The 18,382-nt window shown below is 43.8% G+C and overlaps 2 protein-coding genes across 3 annotated transcripts in view; one reads left to right on the top strand and one right to left on the bottom strand.

Moving 5' to 3' along the window:
* The window catches only part of MRPS23 (mitochondrial ribosomal protein S23), a 30,011-nt gene extending 20,056 nt beyond the window's left edge, over positions 1-9,955 (bottom strand). Inside the window, exons 1-2 of the mRNA XM_073614986.1 lie at positions 9,809-9,955; positions 4,855-5,031 (exon numbers count right to left, since the gene is read on the bottom strand). Of these exons, the coding sequence (XP_073471087.1) occupies positions 4,855-5,031; positions 9,809-9,852 (221 nt within the window). The 5' untranslated portion in view covers positions 9,853-9,955. The remainder of the gene's footprint in view (positions 1-4,854; positions 5,032-9,808) is intronic.
* Positions 9,956-10,361: 406 nt separating this feature from the next.
* Positions 10,362-18,382, top strand: part of LOC141127989 (uncharacterized) — a 65,579-nt gene continuing 57,558 nt past the window's right edge. For both annotated transcript variants that reach the window (XM_073614985.1, XM_073614983.1), the window contains exons 1-2: positions 10,362-10,497; positions 16,911-17,013. In XM_073614985.1, coding sequence (XP_073471086.1) covers positions 16,924-17,013 — 90 coding nt within the window. In that variant the 5' untranslated portion in view covers positions 10,362-10,497; positions 16,911-16,923. The remainder of the gene's footprint in view (positions 10,498-16,910; positions 17,014-18,382) is intronic.

The raw sequence follows: 18,382 nt of genomic DNA, 5'->3' as shown, positions 1-18,382 counted from the left end.
TCTTTGTATACGGCGATCTCGCACCAATTGGGACACGAAGCAGTACGGCATTTTCTCTCTCTCGAGATTTTATTATTTCAACCGAACAGGGTAATTTTCATCTTAGAATTGCTTGATTTCGCAATGACCCACAACTATTTTTGGCATGATGGGGCTTACTACTTGCAAATTAAGGGAGTTGCCATGGGAGCTAAATTTGCTCATAGCATGGCCAACATTTTCATGTCAAAATGGGAGGAGGAAATTGTTTCCACACAATAAGCGATCTGAGTTGGTCGTGTGGAAAAGATTTATTGATGATATCCTTTTCATATGGGATGGTGATATAGAATCTGCCCATGCCTTTCTGACCCATTTGAACAATAACAATAGAGGTATTGTCCTCAGCCATGAAATGAGTACTATTGAAATCCATTTTTTGGATCTAAGGATCTCAATACAAGAAGGTAAGATTGTCACCTCAACTTTCTTTAGACAAATCGATTGGAATGGATATATTCCTTTGAATTCCTGTCATCACCACTCATGGTTAATGGCAGTATCTAAAGGTCAGTTTCTACGTTTGAAACGAAATTGCACTAATCTTGATGATTTTTTTTTTTTTTTTTAAGGCGACATCAGTCTTAAAAACAAGGTTTATAGCCAAAGGATACGATAGCAAGGCACTAGATTTCTTTATAGTGGAAGTCAGTAATAGGGATCGCCAGACACTGCTGGGTGACAAAATTACTTGAGGTGATAATACAGAGGATTACGGCCTGGCTTTTTTCACTACTTTTTCTAGTCAACACTTGGCGATCAAAAGGATTATTGAAAGGCATTGGCCATTCATTAATGACCAGGTTCTAGGCCCACTCTTGTCTGATCGACCCCATGTTATTTTTAGGGGCGCATCTAATCTAAGGAACACAATAGCACCAAATGTTCCTGATCCGCCCATTAGACCCACATTCTTTGGTGATCTAAAGGGCTATTATTTGTGCGGGAAATGCCATGCCTGCAAAATTAGCCCCCCCACCCCCAAGGTAGGAGGATCACTGAATTCACTTCAGCAGGCACAGGAGTCACCTAGCCTATAAAATCATTTATTACTTGCACGACAAAATGTGTCGTCTACCTCAGGTGCCCCTGTGGCCTTGAATATATGGGGCGCACCATTCGAATGCTGCACATTAGACTGGGGGAGCACATAACCAACATTTGTAAGGATTTTGACAAGCATAATGTTTCGAAGCATTATGACTTAAAACATAGTCAGGTCCCTAGGGGCACAACCTTTGTTGCACTTGAAAAATATGTACCCCACTGGCGGGGGAGCAATAGCAAGCAAAATATCTTTAGGGCCGAGACCAATTGGATATTCAAGCTGGGCTCCCATGTACCTAGATGTTTGAATATGGAGTGGGACATCAACTGCTTTAATAATAATAATAATAATAATAATAATAATAATAATAGCTGATGTCCCCCCTCCACTATGCATAGGTTGACACTAGTCTATTTTTGCTCCGGCCAATTATTATTTTTTCCTTTTGCTATGTATCCAGAGGCTTGAATGTGGAGTGGGACATCGGCATTGATAGCAGTTGATGTCCCCCTCTAGGCTTAGGCTGACATCCCTAGCTTATTTTGCTCTGGCCAAATATTTTTCTTTATATTTGTATATATTCTAGCAAACTTATTTTTTTTATTTCATTTATTAACATTTTTTAACAGTATATATAATTTTTTTTTCTCTCATTTAATTATATATTTTATATTACATATTTTTTAGCATACTTTAAAAGGGGATACATATGTACATTTTAACTTCTGTAATAAAGTTTGGAATAATAGTTTTTTCTTCCCCAGTGATAGAGGCTTGTTGGCAACACATGGAAGCAACCTTTTATAACCAGTCATTTAAATGTCCTTCTTACTTATGACCACAAGATGGCAGTTTATGTGGTTTACTATGGGCTTGTATGCCTAATCCAGTCCGTGCTCTTCTTGGATGATGGACATTTAGCTCTGCCAATGGCTGTAGGGAATACTTTTTTCCTTCTCTCTTGGGCTAACCAATGGCAGCGCTCCTTTGTCTTTTCTTATATGTCACTGGAAATTACAGTTTAATGTGCGCATTTTTGCATTATGTTGGTTTTATATGGAATACTGTGTAGCAGCAGTCACAGCTAATTTTCGCACATTTGCACTTTATAATATCTGGTACACACATACTCGTATCATTTTGATGGTCCAGTTTAAAGCGCTGCACTTTATATTTCTAATTTTTTGTCTTTGTGCCCAATATCTAGGTTATATTGCTTAGCTTCTGTTTTTGTTTGTTTTCCTACTAAGTGCGGATATTATTTGATATTTATTCACGATTTTCAGCACCTGCCGGGAATGTAATGGTCACATTGGTTGTGCTCTTAACCAATTTGTCAAACCATCAAATGGCTGGTGTCATATCTGATCACATGTGCAGCATCATGGCAGTTGAAGATTAAACAGAGGCCAAGATGACAGCTTCCTTGGCTGAAAATGATAGGAGGGTTTATTTCCACGGAAAAGGGACATTCTTTTGAGAACAGTGTATGCACATTTTGGACACAGAGTACAACTGATTCACAAGAAGCGTGAAAGAGGTAAATCTAACTGGAACAAACATCACTGAACAGGGGTGCAGCCATCAATCTGTATGTATTATTCCACATATAGTGCCGGTTTAACATCTCTACTCTGACATTTGACAAGTCACACCTTCAGTCGTGTAAATCAAAAGACAACTATGAAGCCTTCCTGACACCAAGGATGGGAAAATGTAACCAGAACATTGTGATTCCTTTTAGACTCCCCAACCTGTTCTTGGACAATAGCATTTGCATTTCATTGTGATTGGATTGAGGTGTGGATGTACTGTAAATGCTGGGGTATTTTACAGACACATTAGCATAGTTGCCAACTGTCCCAAATTTCCCGGGACATTCAAGGGATTCAGACCTTTTACCCAAATTTTTTGCGTCCCGGGAAATGTCCCGAGAAATCCGGTTTTTACCTGTTTAAGTTTTTTCACGGCAAGCGGCCCGACGCCGCTAGAGGACCGCGGCCTGTCTCCGCCGGCCACCATTTTTAAGAAGACCAGAAGAACAGCCCTTGCAGTCCCTCATCTTATCTCGCCAGGGTTCCTCTCTTCTCCCTTTCCCCTGATACCTCCGGAGGGAAAAACGCTCAGATCCAGGCTCTGCAACGACTGGAGGACATCTCTGGGCACGGCGGTTCTACGTGGGGCTTCGGGGTATGAGGACATGGAGACGGCGGACCTATACAATCACACTCCGCGCTGAGTCGCGTTCCCCGCTGCCATAGCAACCGCTGCCATGCTAACAGAGCAGGAAGCGCTAGGACCAATCACAGTGCAGCTCCATCGTTCTGCCCCGCCTCCTTGCACTTGTGGTTTGTAAGGAGCTGATTTTGGGTCATGTGACTGGTGATGTCCAGTATTATCTTCCGCCTGTAGTGTGAGAGACAGCAGGGAGGCGTGGCCTGTGTATGAGAACCTGCTCAGCTCTCAGTGTCCGCTCCTATCTGCCAAAGAAAATCCTCACTTTATAATGCAAATGATAGTGCAGTCACGGGGGCTCAGTGCAGACAAAGTGGGCTTCATTTAAATGTCGTCCTTGTGAGGAAAGCATGTCTTCCATGCAGCATGTTCCAAAAGTAGCATTGTGATGGGTGCTGCCCTGCCTATAGTATAGGAAGTATGGTAGCTTTTAGTATTGATATCAATGTGTGGCTACAATAGAAATTAAGCTGCTGCTGCAGCTGGGGGCACCTGATGCAAGGACGGCCTCCGATGGGGGCACCTGATGCAAGGACGGCCTCCGCTGGGGGCACCTGATGCAAGGACGGCCTCCGCTGGGGGCACCTGATGCAAGGACGGCCTCCGCTGGGGGCACCTGATGCAAGGACGGCCTCCGCTGGGGGCACCTGATGCAAGGACGGCCTCCGCTGGGGGCACCTGATGCAAGGACGGCCTCCGCTGGGGGCACCTGATGCAAGGACCGCCTCCGCTGGGGGCACCTGATGCAAGGACCGCCTCCGCTGGGGGCACCTGATGCAAGGACGGCCTCCGCTGGGGGCACCTGATGCAAGGACGGACGGACGGCTGGTGGCAGGCGACGTGGCAGGTGACACGCTCAGGGATCCCACTGATTCGGCATTAGGGTGAGTTGAATGATTTAATTTTAAATTACAATGTAATAGAAATAATGCACTTCAATCAACCTTACACCATAACAACCATGGTCCGGGGATGATTGAAGTGCTAACACCAGGTGTTTGGAGTATCTTTATCTGCTGATTGTTAAACTTTCTGGAATACACATATTTCTATTGTTGTGTAGGATCTGGGGCTGCTGTCTCTCCCTCCATCCCTCCCTCTCCCTCCATTCCTCCTTCATCTCAGACGCTAACCACACCCCCTTTGAGCCACTCCCATTTAAGACACGCCCACTATTTTGCATAAACCACGCCCATTGTTCGCCGCTTCGCGCGCTGCAGTTTTACTTTATCCCTGTGCCACACCTACAAACACATGCCCTGCCCCCTAATTATAATACGACTCCGCCTACAGCCAAAAAAGTGTCCCTAAAATTTTTTTTTACAATGTTGGCAACTATGCATTAGAACTGAAGAAGTGGCTGGATCAGCTACAAAAGAACTTCAACTTTACAGAACAAGCCCATAAGAATGTAACCAACTACTATTTTATATACCATGACCTGGATAAATGAGAACCGACACAAGCACCATAGACAAAACACTTCAATTCGTAACAAACAACGTATAGAAGAAAGCAGCTTAAAAACTCACGCTCTTATGATATCTTCTCTGTAAAAAATTGCAGGCACATTATCAACAGGTTTCGGTCGACGTTTTGGGGGACTCACATAGGATGGTTCTCTTTTTGGTGGAAAGGCAGCATACACATCATACCAGATTGGCTTCTCATTTTGCTTTATCACTCCTGCACGGATCAAATCTCGTGTTCTAAAAAAAAAAAAATGGAAAAAGATGGAAAGTTTAGCCAGTGCAGAAATGAACAGCATTTGCTGCTACACATACAATCAGGATGATTAAAGTGTTACTAAACCCACAACAGTAAAATCAGTCTGTATATGATGCAGTAAAACATGAATGTCATGCTCACTGTGGAACCTAAGGGGTTAATACTCTGCATTGTAGAAAAAGGCTTTGTGATCCTGTCTTCTCTGTACCCAATCCATTTCCTGGTAGTGCAGAGCCTTGGGGGCACTCTGCACATGCTGGCGTGCATTGCTAGAAAGTTTTTTTTTTTTTTTTTTTTTTGGGGGGGGGGTTGCATGGGGTCCTGCAGCCTCATGGGAGAGTCAGACAGGAAAATGAAAATTCCTCCTACAAGCTTTAACCAGTGCTTGGCCGGGGCAATTTATATTTACTAAAATAACTGCATTTCCATGTTCTGTGTACTGTGGGAGACGATATATAGTAAATGCAGGGTCCTGGGTTTAGTAACACTTTAAGCGGGGGGGGGGATTTAAAATGAAATTAAAAATGTAAAAAAAAAAAAAAAAAGTTTTACAGCATCTTTAGTGAAAACTGAATGTGTATTTTTTGTGCATTATTATGGTGTAGGCGGAGTCAAAGATGATTGGCTCTAGCTTTCATTTTGTGCAGATGGTATCTACATCCAAGGCTTTTTTTTACCTTGCATGTATTAGAAATTTTATTTGATATATGTAATACGGATTTATATGAAAACCAAGCTTTTTTGCAAGTTTCTTAATGAATATAATCAATTAGCATACTCTATACTGCCCCACAGTGTTTAGCAATAGGACATGAAGGGGGGGGGGGGGGGGATCGTCTCACAATTGTGAGACAAAATGAAATGAAAACAGTATGGCCGTACCAGGCTGCGCCCATACACCAGCATCATTCACAGTTTCCTGTGAATAAATAGACTACAAGCACTGTCAGCCATTGCGGTCGATGGTTTGTAGTTCTCAATGAACTGCAAGGGTGCTGTTGTGCGCTCTCATAGTTTATTTATCTTCATGCCATTCAGTAACTGTCTGTCGGTATGGGCAAACAGTGTACTAAGAGTCTGCAACATTCTGGCATTCGGCAGATCGCGGATGCAAAGCTATGCAGGATGCCAATGTAAAATGCACATTTTTACCAGCAAAAAGATGTGCATTTATTTATTTTTTCCTTTTACAAAAAGTGAACTACTCAGCTTCAAATTAGGGGTACACCGAATGGATATTTTGGTGCCGAAAATGCAGGATGCACTTAGCCGAAAACCGAAAATGCCAGTTTTAAAAAAAATATTTATATTTTTATATATAAAATTGTATTATATTTGACTTTTAAAATAAAAGCATCAATTTAAATTAATATGAATGTATTGTTGGCTATTATTGGCACCTTTAGTGCAAGAAAAGCTCAATAAAAATGCAGTCTGCAGTCTCTGACCATCTGTTATATCATGTCTGCAATCTCCTACTTAAACACATTGCTAATAGTATTAACAAAATTTCCATTCAGTGCACCTCTAGCAGACATGATACAGGAGATGGTCAGAGACTACAGATAAGTTACAAGAGATCAATGCAGCCTCACCAGTGCCCATCGGATGCAGCCTCACTGCTGCCCGCCGGATGCAGCCTCACCAGTGCCCAAATCAGAGCGGCAAACTCCCGCTGTGTCACAAAGCTGGATTTGATTTTCTTGGGCTGGGCGGCCACAGTAATAATGTCCTGCCTCCTGTGATACATCACACTGATTCAATGTCCCAGCATTGGATCAGTGTGTCGTCCATAACAGTAGGCGGGACATTGTTACTGCGGCCGCCTGGACAATTCAGCTTCGTGACATAGGGAGATTGCTGCTCTGCATGAGGAGGGAGGGGAGGACTCTGATTGAGCCGCCAGGATGACACCCCCACAATGTGCAGCAGCGCCCCCTTATCGGCACCTTTTCTTTCGGTGAACCTCTTCAAATCTGTTAATTTCTTTACTTGGGAACTAGTACTTAAAGGAGTTGTATGCATTAAAGCGGAGTTCCACACAAAAATGGAACTTCCGCTTTTCGGAACCCTCCCCCCCTCCGGTGTCACATTTGGCACCTTTCAGGGGGGAGGGGGGTTTAGATACCTGTCTAAGACAGGTATTTGCACCCACTTCCGGCATAGACTCCCATGGGAGTCTATGCCTCTTCCCGTCCCGACCGCGCTGTCTGCTGGGAACACACAGCTCCCAGGAGAGAGCGGGGACCACTAGGGACGCGCAGCGCGATTCGCGCATGCGCAGTAGGGAACCAGGAAGTGAAGCCGCAACGCTTCACTTCCTTATTCCCTCACCTAGGATGGCGGCGGCAGCTGCCGAGAACCGAGAGGGTTCTCGGCGTCCCCTGCCGACATCGCTGGACCCTGGGACAGGTAAGTGGCCATGTATTAAAAGTCAGCAGCTGCAGTATTTGTAGCTGCTGGCTTTTAATATTTTTTTTTTTTGGCGGTGTGGTTGAACCCCCGTTTTAAGATAAAAAGCCTTCAGTGTATAGCAGCCCCCCTAATACGTACCTGAGCCCCATCTCTGTCCAGCAATGCCCATGAGTGTCTCGAGCTATCTGAGACTCTCCCTCCTGATTGGCTGAGACACAGCAGCGGCGCCATTGGCTCCGGCTGCAGTCAGTTAATCAGGACAGAGAGGGGGAGGGGCCGGGTCACAGCTCCGTGTCTGAATGGGCACAGGGAGCTGTGACTAGGATCGGGTGCACCCATAGCAAGCTGCTTGCTGTGGGGGCACTCAACAGGAGGGAGGGACCAGGAGCACAGAAAAGTGACCCGAGAAGAGGATTGGGGCTGCTCAGTGCAAATCCACTGCAACAGAGCAGGTAAGTATAACATGTTTGTTATTTTTATTGAAAAACAAAACAAGACTTTACAAAGTGGAACTTTAGTCAGAAAATGAAGTTAAGCTAGATCACTTCAGGCTGGCCCCTTTTGCAGGTATAGCCAATAGGCTATATCTTTCAATAGGCTATGTCTTTCAAGTGCAAAAAAAATGTCATTCTATTACTGCGAAACGGACTATTCGCTGTGGTCTTCAAGAACATGGCCCCAGCCTCGGCTCACCAGTGCGAGTGCTTGCTTTACCGTCATTGGCCTTTCCAGTACCTTTAGCCAATGGGGAAGAAGTAGGCGTTACCGAGCGAGTTTGAATCGTGCAGGCGCAATGAAACCCTTCCAGCTTCGTGCACTGACTGAAAATCCTGGAGCCGCAATTGTCAAGGTAAAGTGCCTTTGATGTTTTACAATAGTAAAACATCAAGGCTTAATGTACACGGGACGTTTTAAAACCTCTCCTAAATGATTTAACTTGACAGATAGTAACCCACGTTAAAAAAAAAAAATGTCAAAAATAAAAAAGCCTGTAAACGAAATGTGGCTAAACGCGAGTTGCTGCATTTACAAGCTGATACTGGCATTTGGCGTTTCAAATACCTCTGAACATCCATATTGGACGTATATTTTTGCTTTCCAAAAAATGCTTCTAAACTCAACGGGCGGCACAGTGGTGCAGTGGGTAGCACTCTTGCCTTGCAGTAAGAAGGGTTGCTGGTTCGAATCCCGACCACGACACTACCTGCCTGGAGTTTGCATGTTCTCCCTGTGTCTGCGTGGGTTTCCTCCGGGTACTCCGGTTTCCTCCCACACTCCAAAGACATGCTGGTAGGTTAATTGGATCCTGTCTAAATTGTCCCTAGTATGTATGAATGTGAGTTAGGGACCTTAGATTGTAAGCTCCTTGAGGGTATAGGGACTGATGTGAATGTATAATATATATATATATGTAAAGCGCTGCGTAAATTGACGGCGCTATATAAGTACCTGAAATAAATAAATAAATAAATAACTGCCTAGCCTAGAAACGACCCTGTGTACATGTACTGATAAGATAACAGAGGAGAGTTCAGGGGCAGCTGAAAAAAACAACCAACAGCTCCTAAATGTCCGTTTACCAGCAGCAGTGTACATGAAGCCTAACAATAAGTGTCTATACTGTTTAAAATCCAGTAATACACTGTCTCACCCTGCTCTGCACATGCCCAGTTGCTCTTTATTTTTAGGCACTGTGCAGAGTTTGTAGAGGTCGATCTATTGACAGCTTTAAAATGAAAGTAAACCCTCCTATCCTTTACAGCCAAGAAGCTGCTTCTGCTTGATCTGCAATTGCCATGGTGCTGCACATGTGATCAGTTATGACACCAGCCATTTGATGGTTTGACAGTTTGGTTGAGGACACAAATGTGACAGTTAACAATCCCGACATTCTAGGAATGTAATGTTTTTTTTTTTTTAAACTGTTAAATCATTGGGTTTAGTTCCGTTTTATTAACTGCTGTTCTGGGCTTCAGGAAAATGACAACCTCCAGCAAAAAGCAAGAAGAAACGGGAAGGCTGCTGGAGGCATTTTACAGCACACACTAATTTTGGTAGCACAATTATTAATGAGGAATATATGTTCCTTGTTAAAAAAACAACATTATATTTTATGAAGTTGTTATAAGTTCTGCTTTAAAAAAAAAACCCTGTAGTGTACAACCCCCCTCCTCCATTTGCAGGGAAAGTCTATACAGTTCTGCACAATGTCATTGATTTACAACACTCGTCATCTGATTATATGTATTCTTAGACGGACTTACCGTTAGCTGTTTAATATTTGCATTAAACAAAGAAGAAAGCCATGCATTTCCATGAGTGTCTATTTTCTATAAGAAATACCTGGTAAACACCGTTCCAAGCTTCTCCAGCCGACTTCCTGCCATGCTCCAAACATGAACCCTTCTGCTCTCTGTTGGGCCATCAGTCTGTGCGGTAATTACAGACTACACCGGCGGACATCTTTACGCCTGGAAAGAACTAACTGCTTTAGTTATAGATCCATTTCACAGCGCTACCAACATAACACAATAGATCTGAAAATCCTCAAAAAAAACGTACATTATAAAGATAATGTAAAAACTATTGGGGAAGAGAATTGAATTCAAGTGTACATTGTTAAGCGTTTCCAGTAAACAAGATGGAGAAAATGCGAGCGAAGGCATATTAATAAACCATCGAGTTCATGGATCGATGAGCCTTGTATCGCGGTGCCCTTCAGAGACGGGTCGTGTAAACTACAGATTTTTTTTTTTTTTCTAACAGGAAAGCATGTTTCGGCATGTTATAGCTATGTCTTTCAAGTGCAAAAAATGTCATTCTATTACTGCGAAACGGACTATTCGCTGTGGTCTTCAAGAACATGGCTTCAGCCTCGGCTCACCAGTGCTTTACCGTCATTGGCCCCTTGCAGTACCTTTAGCCAATGGGGAAGAAGTAGGCGTCACCGAGCGAGTTTGAATCGTGCAGGCGCAATGTAACCCTTCTAGCTTCGTGAACTGACTGAAAATCCTGGAGCCGCAATTGTCAAGGTAACGTGCCTTTGTGGTCCTCACTGCCCCCATTCCTATCAGCTCAGCTTCTGAGGGGCATTACATGCTGATAACCTACCGCTATATACCGGGTATAGTCATACAGGGACCACCCAACACGGGCTGAAGTGCCTCTATGTCCAGTCTCCTCACACATGTTATTGGTAAGCATTCAGAGTCTGTACTGTACAAGTTAACCACTTATAGACTGGAATGACCAGGCCATTTTTTGCGATACGGCACTGCGTCGCTTTAACTGACAATTGCGCGGTCGTGTGACGCTGCACCCAAACAAAATTTACACCCTTTCCCACAAATAGAGCTTTCTTTTGGTGGTATTTGATCAATCACCTCTGCTGTTTTTATTTTTTTTTTTGCGCTATAAACAAAAGAAGATAATAAATATCCCCCAAAGAAATAAACTAATTTCTTCATCAGTTTAGGCCAATATGTATTTTTAAATATTTTTGGTAAAAAAAAAAAAAATCGCAATAAGTGTATATTGATTGGTTTGCACAAAAGTTATAGCGTCTACAAAATAGGGGATAGATTTATGGCATTTTTATTCATTTATTTACTAGTAATGGCGGCGATCTGCGATTTTTTTTTTTTTTTTTTTTTTTTTTTTGCGGGTTTGGGACCATTGACATTTATACAGCGATCAGAGGTATAAAAATGCACTGATTACTGTATAAATGTCACTGGCAGGGAAGGGGTTAACACTAGGGGAGCAATCAGGGGGTTAAGTGTTCCCTAGGGAGGTGTTTCTAACTGGGGGGGAGTGTACTGACTGGAGGAGGAGAGAGATCGCTGTTCCTGATCACTATGAACAGCAGATCTCTCTCTACTCCCCTGTTAGAACGGGGATCTGTTTGTTTACATTGACTAATCCCCCGTTCTGGCTCTCCTTCCCACCATCATGGGTGGCTGGAGGACATCGCGGCCGTCCGGACACGCTCATCGGTTCCTCTGCCGTGCAGCGGACAGGTGCACCTGCTATAGCTGTTTAAAGGGCTGACGTACAGCGATTTGCGTGAACAAGCCGACCTGCCGCAGTATAATGACTGCAGTCTGCTCACATAATTTGTAATAAAAACATCTTTGCCATTCTGGAGCTTCCTTCCAACCACATGCATATTATTTTATATATACTGAGATTCTGTACTTGCCAAATATGCTGCAGAAATCTCCCTCCACTGAGTCTGGCTGCAGCCATTTTAACTGTGGGCAGCTGAAGCTGCTGCCTGTTCACTTCCTGGATTTACACAGGCACAACTCCAGTTCTGCAGCTCTCATTGGCCCTCTTATGACTCATCCCCCCTCCCTTCCTGGCAAACTCACAAAGTGAGAGAGAGAGAGAGCTGTGCGTAAAGCCTAGGCTAATGACCAGACAAGAAACATGAAGTGGGCTGTATAATGTATTTACTGGCATAAAAAAAAATGTTTTACTATCCAAAGTTAAAACAACAAGGGCAGGAGATTTAATAGATGGAAAGATGAAAAAATGACTGAAGGTCACCTTTTAAGGTACAATGAGGTTGATTTACTAAAGGCAAATATACTTTGCACTGGAAGTGCACTTACTCTAGGTCTGAGGGGAAGCTCTGCTGATTCATATCATCCAATCATATACAAGCAAAAATGCTGTTATTTTTTCCTTACATGTGATTGGGTATTCTTTGCAAAGTGAAGCTTTACCTCATTTGCAAAGCTCTGGAGCAAGTGCACAGTATATTTGCCTTTAGTAAATCAACCTCATTGTGTATTTCTCTGATACCTGGGCACCTTAACCACTTCAGCCCCGGACCATTTGGCTGTCCAAAGACCAGAGCACTTTTTGCGATTCGGCACTGCGTCGCTTTAATTGACAATTGCGCGGTCGTGCAACGTTGCTCCCAAACAAAATTGATGTCCTTTTTTTTTCCCACAAATAGAGCTTTCTTTTGGTGGTATTTGATCACCTCTGTGGTTTTTATTTTTTGCGCTATAAACAAAAAAATAGCGACAATTTTGAAAAAAACGCATTATTTTTTACTTTTTGCTATAATAAATATCCCCCAAAAATATTTAAAAAAACATTTTTTTCCTCAGTTTAGGCTGATACGTATTCTTCTACATATTTTTGGTAAAAAAAATCGCAATAAGCGTTTATTGATTGGTTTGCGCAAAAGTTATAGTGTCTACAAAATAGGGGATAGTTTTATGGCATTTTTATTAATAATTTTTTTTTTTTACTAGTAATGGCAGCGATCAGCGATTTCTATTGTGACTGCGACATTATGGCGGACATGTCGGACATTTTTGACACATTTTTGGGACCATTGTCATTTATACAGCAATCGGTGCTATAAAAATGCACTAATTCCTGTGTAAATGTCACTGGCAGTAAAGGGGTTAACCACTCGGGGGCGGGGAGGGGTTAAGTCAGTACTAGGGATGTGTTCTAACTGTAGGGGGGATGGGCTGTGTGTGACACGTCACTGATCTCTGCTCCCGATGACAGGGAGCAGAGACCAGTGACACTGTCACTAGGCAGAACGGGGAGATGCTTGTTTACATCAGCATCTCCCCGTTCGTCCTCTCCGTGAGGCGATCGAGTCTGCGGGACCTGCGACCCGACTCACGGAGCTTGCGGCAGACGCGCGCACACGGCGGAAAATTCAAAGTAACGTACGGGTACGTTACTTTGCACAGCCGTGCCATTCTGCCAACTTATATCTACAGGAGCTGGTCGGGAAGCGGTTAACAGGCCCTAAAGCAGAGCCACCCCCCACGGAAAAATTAAAAGTCAGCAGCAACAAATACTGTAGCTACTGACTTTTAATATTAGGACACTTACCTGTCCAGGGAGCCCGCAATGTCGGCACCCCAGACGATTTTTCAATCTGCTCTCGAGTGCTGCCGCCATTCCTTCTAAGGAAATTCAGCAGTGAAGCCTTGTGGCTTCACAGCTGGTTCTCTATTGCACTTGTGCGAAGCGTGCTGCGCTTTGTGAATGGCCTGGCGGCGAGGAAAAGAGGAGGGGGTCGAACTTCCAGGGGACCGCGCTGCAGCGAGGTCTCTTGGAATTGAGGATGGGTACCTGTCAAAAACGAGTGTAGCACTACTCCCAGAGGAGCCGCTTAAGTTTGTTCAGTCCGTTACTCTGCCTCCCGACACCAATAACCGTCTCAGCCCCTTGGCAATAGCGTAAATGCAATGAGCAATGAAAAACACACACGTTATGATAAAACACAGAAATTGTCTTTACTGCAATAATAAGGGGGCCCCCAGATCCTGGCCCCCCACCCTTTGTGAATGAGTATGGGGTACATCGTACCCCTACCCATTCACCTAGGGAAAAATGTGTCAATGAAAAAACACAGTACACAGGTTTTTTAAGTAATTTATTAGGCAGCTCCGGGGTCTTTTTCCGACTTCGGGGGTCTCTCCGGCGTCTCTTCCCATTGTCCTGATCTTCTGCCGGCTCCTCCGTTATCTTCTGCAGCTCTTTTGCTAGCGGTGGCCCGGACTTCTGCCTTCTTGTCTTCTTCCCTCTTCTCTTCTTCCGATGTTGACACGACGCTCTCTCCGGCTGGAATGCTCTCTGAGCGCTCCGATGTGACTTATATAGGCGGTGACCCCGCCACCTTATGCCGTCACAGTCCCTGGGCATGCTGGGACTGTGACGTTTTAGGGGACATGGTCACCGGGTGATGACCACGCCCCCTTATGACGGCACAGACCCAGCATGCCCAGGGACAGTGACCTCATAAGGGGGCAGGGTCACCGCCTATATAAGTCCATTGCGGAGCGCTCAGAGAGCATTCCAGCCGGAGAGAGCATCGTGTCAACATCGGAAGAAGACAAGAAGGCAGAAGTCTGGGCCACCGCTAGCAAAAGAGCTGCAGAAGATAGCGGAGGAGCCGGCAGAAGATCAGGACACCGGGAGGAGACGCCGGAGAGACCCCCGAAGTCGGAAGAAGACCCCGGAGCTGCCTAATTACTTTAAAAACCTGTGTACTGTTTTTTTTCCATTGACACTTTTTTCCCTAGGTGAATGGGTAGGGGTACTCATTCACAAAGGGTGGGGGGCCAGGATCTGGGGACCCCCTTATTAAAGGGGGCTCCCGGATTCCGATAAGCCCCCTGTCCGGAGACCCTGACAACCAATGGCCAGAGTTGTCGGGAAGAGGCCCTTGTCCTCATCAACATGGGGACAAGGTGCTTTGGGGTGGGGGGGCTCGCAGGGCGCCCCCCATGCCCCAAAGCACCCACCCCGCCATGTTGAGGGCATGCGGCCTGGTACGGTTCAGGAGGGGAGGGCTTAGTCCACGACTTATTTAACTAATATATTTATTTATTTAGCTTTGTGAATTGACTTTAGAGTCAGTTTATGTGATATTTACCGTGCATTTTTCAATACAGTAAATACCGCATAAACTGGCTGTGAATTGACATTTTGAATATCGAATGCGATAAATGGAAAACATGTTACGTGATCCAATTATCTAATGCGATATTCTTTTGTGAATTGGCTCAGGAAGTCTCAGCTCCAACCCGGGTCACAGTGCGGTATGCTACATGTAGCCTCAGCTGCATACAGTTTATATCGCACATCCAGCGGCCTCACATTATAATGATGGACATAATTTGTACGTACTATGTAAAATGTAACAAAAGCTGGAGTTGAAGACTCCTTGAAGACTGGCAGGGGTACTACTGTTGCTGGAGAGAATTACCAGAGTATTAGCAGCTCACTGCTCTGGGTTGCTGCCTTGAGTTCCATGGCCAGTTCACACCATAGAAAGGCAGTCCGGATGCGTTCCAGATGCTTTTCTGCCTGTTTGTTTTTTATGCGTTCCAGTGCGTTTTTGATGCAGTTCAGTGCATTCCACCCCCTCTTTTTTCTCAACCTTAAAAAGGGCATGTGTGTTACAGTGTGTTTAGATGCGTTCCAGTGCCTTTTTGATGTGTTTTGCAGCGTTCCAGTACAGTGCAGAAAAAAATGTTCAACTGCAGCATACTAAGAAAATGAAAAAAAAAATTTAAAAGGTTGTTCTTGTTCCCACCTGCCGGTTTGGAATCACACTGATATACCAATGAATCGGTCAGCATTTTTATGACCTTACTGATAATTCAGGGGTCAGATTTTGGAGGTGTGCAGCCATTATTTACTGGTGGTAAAAGAACGAAGAGCACTTTAGCTTTATATTTTTCAAGATATAGCACTTCTAAGCACAGCGGTGAATATGGATTAATTTGTAGGACTTTATTATGTGATTTACATTTATGGACTTTTGAATTGTATCACTAATATATGATTTTGTGTTTTGTAATATAAGATTGTATTTGGATATTATTATTATTATTATTATTATTATTATTATTATTCACTGTGTTTAGGGCTGAGCTACACTAAACTTCAATACGTACTCAAAGCTGACTTTTGGAGGACTATTCAAAAATTGCTCTAGGCTTTTTAGAGATGTACTTAAATTGAAACTTCACTCTAAAGGGAAAGTTCCACTTCATTTCAACACCCCCCCCCCCTTCTGTTTTTGTCACTTATTTGATGGGGGAGACTAGAGCGGGCACCTGGTTTTGAGAGGTACCCACTCCCACTTCTGGTCGGATCCCTGCTGTGATCTGCTAGCGCCGGGGACGCGAAGACTGGCAAAGAACCAGTTCAGGTGAGCACGGCGCTGGACCTCTGAACAGGTAAGTGTACTTTTATTAAAGGTCGGCAGCTACAGTATATTATTTTTGTAAACTGGGGAAGAACCGCTTTAAAGTGGTTGTAAACTCAAATAATTTTTAACCTTAAAGTGACACTAAAGTTAATATTTTTTTTTTTAAATAACAATCATCATACTTGCCTCCACTGTGCAGCTCATTTTGCACAGAGTGGCCCTAATCCTGGTCTTCTGGGGTCCCTCGGCGGCTCTCTCGGCTCCTCCCCGCTTCAGATAACCCCATAGGAGAAGCGCTCTCCTGGGGAGTTACCTTGAGGGCGCGCTCCCGAGTCCAGCATTCGGCGTCCACAATGCAGGACTCGGCCCAGCCCCCCAGTCAGCCGCGTCATTGGATTTGATTGACAGCAGCGGGAGCCAATGGCTGCGCTGCTATCAATTTATCCAATCAACACCTGAGAACCCCAGGCAGAGAGATGGCGTGTCCCCGTGGAACAAGTTTGAGGGTTCAGGTAAGTAAAACGGGGGGGGCTTGGGGGCCGGTCACTGACAGGTGTTTTTTCATAGGATGCATTAAGGTGAAACAACACAAACCTTTACAACCCCTTTAATGCATTACTGTAAAAAAACCTTTCAGCAATTTTCTCGACCCCAACCCCAAACATTTTTTATTTTAATAAAAAAAAAAAATTTAACTTTACAAACTCTTTAAAAGATTACTTGTGTGTTTTTTATTTTCAGGCTCCTGCAAAAAATGGATTCAGGGCTATGTAAGGGCTTGTTGGAAGGTCTGGCTCAAACTGAAAAAACATTTCAAGAAACAATGAGAAGAATTTATGAGAAGGTAGGCACTTATCTAATTTTGCTTTTCAGCATAATTTAAGCATATGTTGTATAATAAAGTATGTTCAGATGTCAAATGGAAAACTGGGAGCTATTTATCACAGTATTAAAATATGTGCAAAATCCATTAAAATTGTTTCCAAAAATAGTGCCCCGCTACTGATTATAAACCCTAATACCTTTAAAAGAAAGTAAATATCCTGCGTGCTGGAAACTATATGCAAAAAATGATAATAATCTGAAAATCGATATGTTCCAACATGGCTATGCAATCTTCAAATGTGATGAATATACACTACATAAAACCGCCATGTGTATCAGTGATATCAAGTCCATAAATTAATAAAAGTTCATAAATAGTATATGTGCAATCCGTGCCGTACTTCTTAAAGCAAAACCCTCCACACCAATGTGCCACACGTGATATCCCAAATATTTTTGGTATGCTCTCACCTCCTTTTTGGACCTATTTATCAAATAGGTCTCAAGTCTCTAATAGCCTTCCCCTTTCAGGAGTAATAATCATCGCTCTTCTTTTCGCCACAACCCCAAGGATTTTAGATGGCTCCCATCTCCTTCAGATTTAATAAACCTTACAGATAATAGCTTGCAACCTTATATTCCAGAGTAATAGCCTTAACACATTGCACACATTGTGACATATCCATGTATGTTCAGTATGTGACTTTGTTTGCATATATTTTGCAGCATGCAGGATAATTATTGAAATTTCAGTTATTGGGTATTGGGGATTTGTATATTAAGGTTTGTTTATGTGATGTAAATATAATCAAGCAGCTAAATAAAAAGAGAAATCTCAACGCCAGGCATTTATAAAATACATATTATGCCTATGTGTTCATTTACAATTACCTGAATTTTGCTTAAGGCCCCTTTCACACATGCGGACCATATGTCCGTATTTCATCCATCCGTTTTCGGATGAAATACGGACATACATGCATCCCTATGGGATAGCGGGTGTCAGCGGATCTACATCCGCTAACACCCGATGTCATCCGGCCCCGCTCTCGTCCGATTCTGCAGACGGAAGAAAATCCTATTTTTCTATCCGTCTGCAGAGCGGATCGGATGAACACAGACAGACGGTCCATGTTCCTCCGATCCCCCATAGGGGAGAGTGGAGATCTGACAGGGCGGTCCCTGCACAGTGTGCGGGTCCCGCCCTGTAATCCGCCGGCTCAGCTGGGGAAAACGGAGCGATCCCCGCTGAGCAGCGGATGTTCACGGGGCGGATCAACACGGATCCGTCCCGTGTGAAAGGGGCCTAAAGCAGCATTTTTTTTTTTTTTTTTTTTTTTAAACAGGCCCGCTTCATGTTTGTCATAATACGTAGGATACTCCACATA

This window comes from Aquarana catesbeiana, linkage group LG02 (assembly GCF_042186555.1).
Source record: "Aquarana catesbeiana isolate 2022-GZ linkage group LG02, ASM4218655v1, whole genome shotgun sequence".
Taxonomy (NCBI): domain Eukaryota; kingdom Metazoa; phylum Chordata; class Amphibia; order Anura; family Ranidae; genus Aquarana; species Aquarana catesbeiana.
Note: the sequence above shows the minus strand (reverse complement) of the source record. Positions and strands in the feature narration are given on the sequence as shown.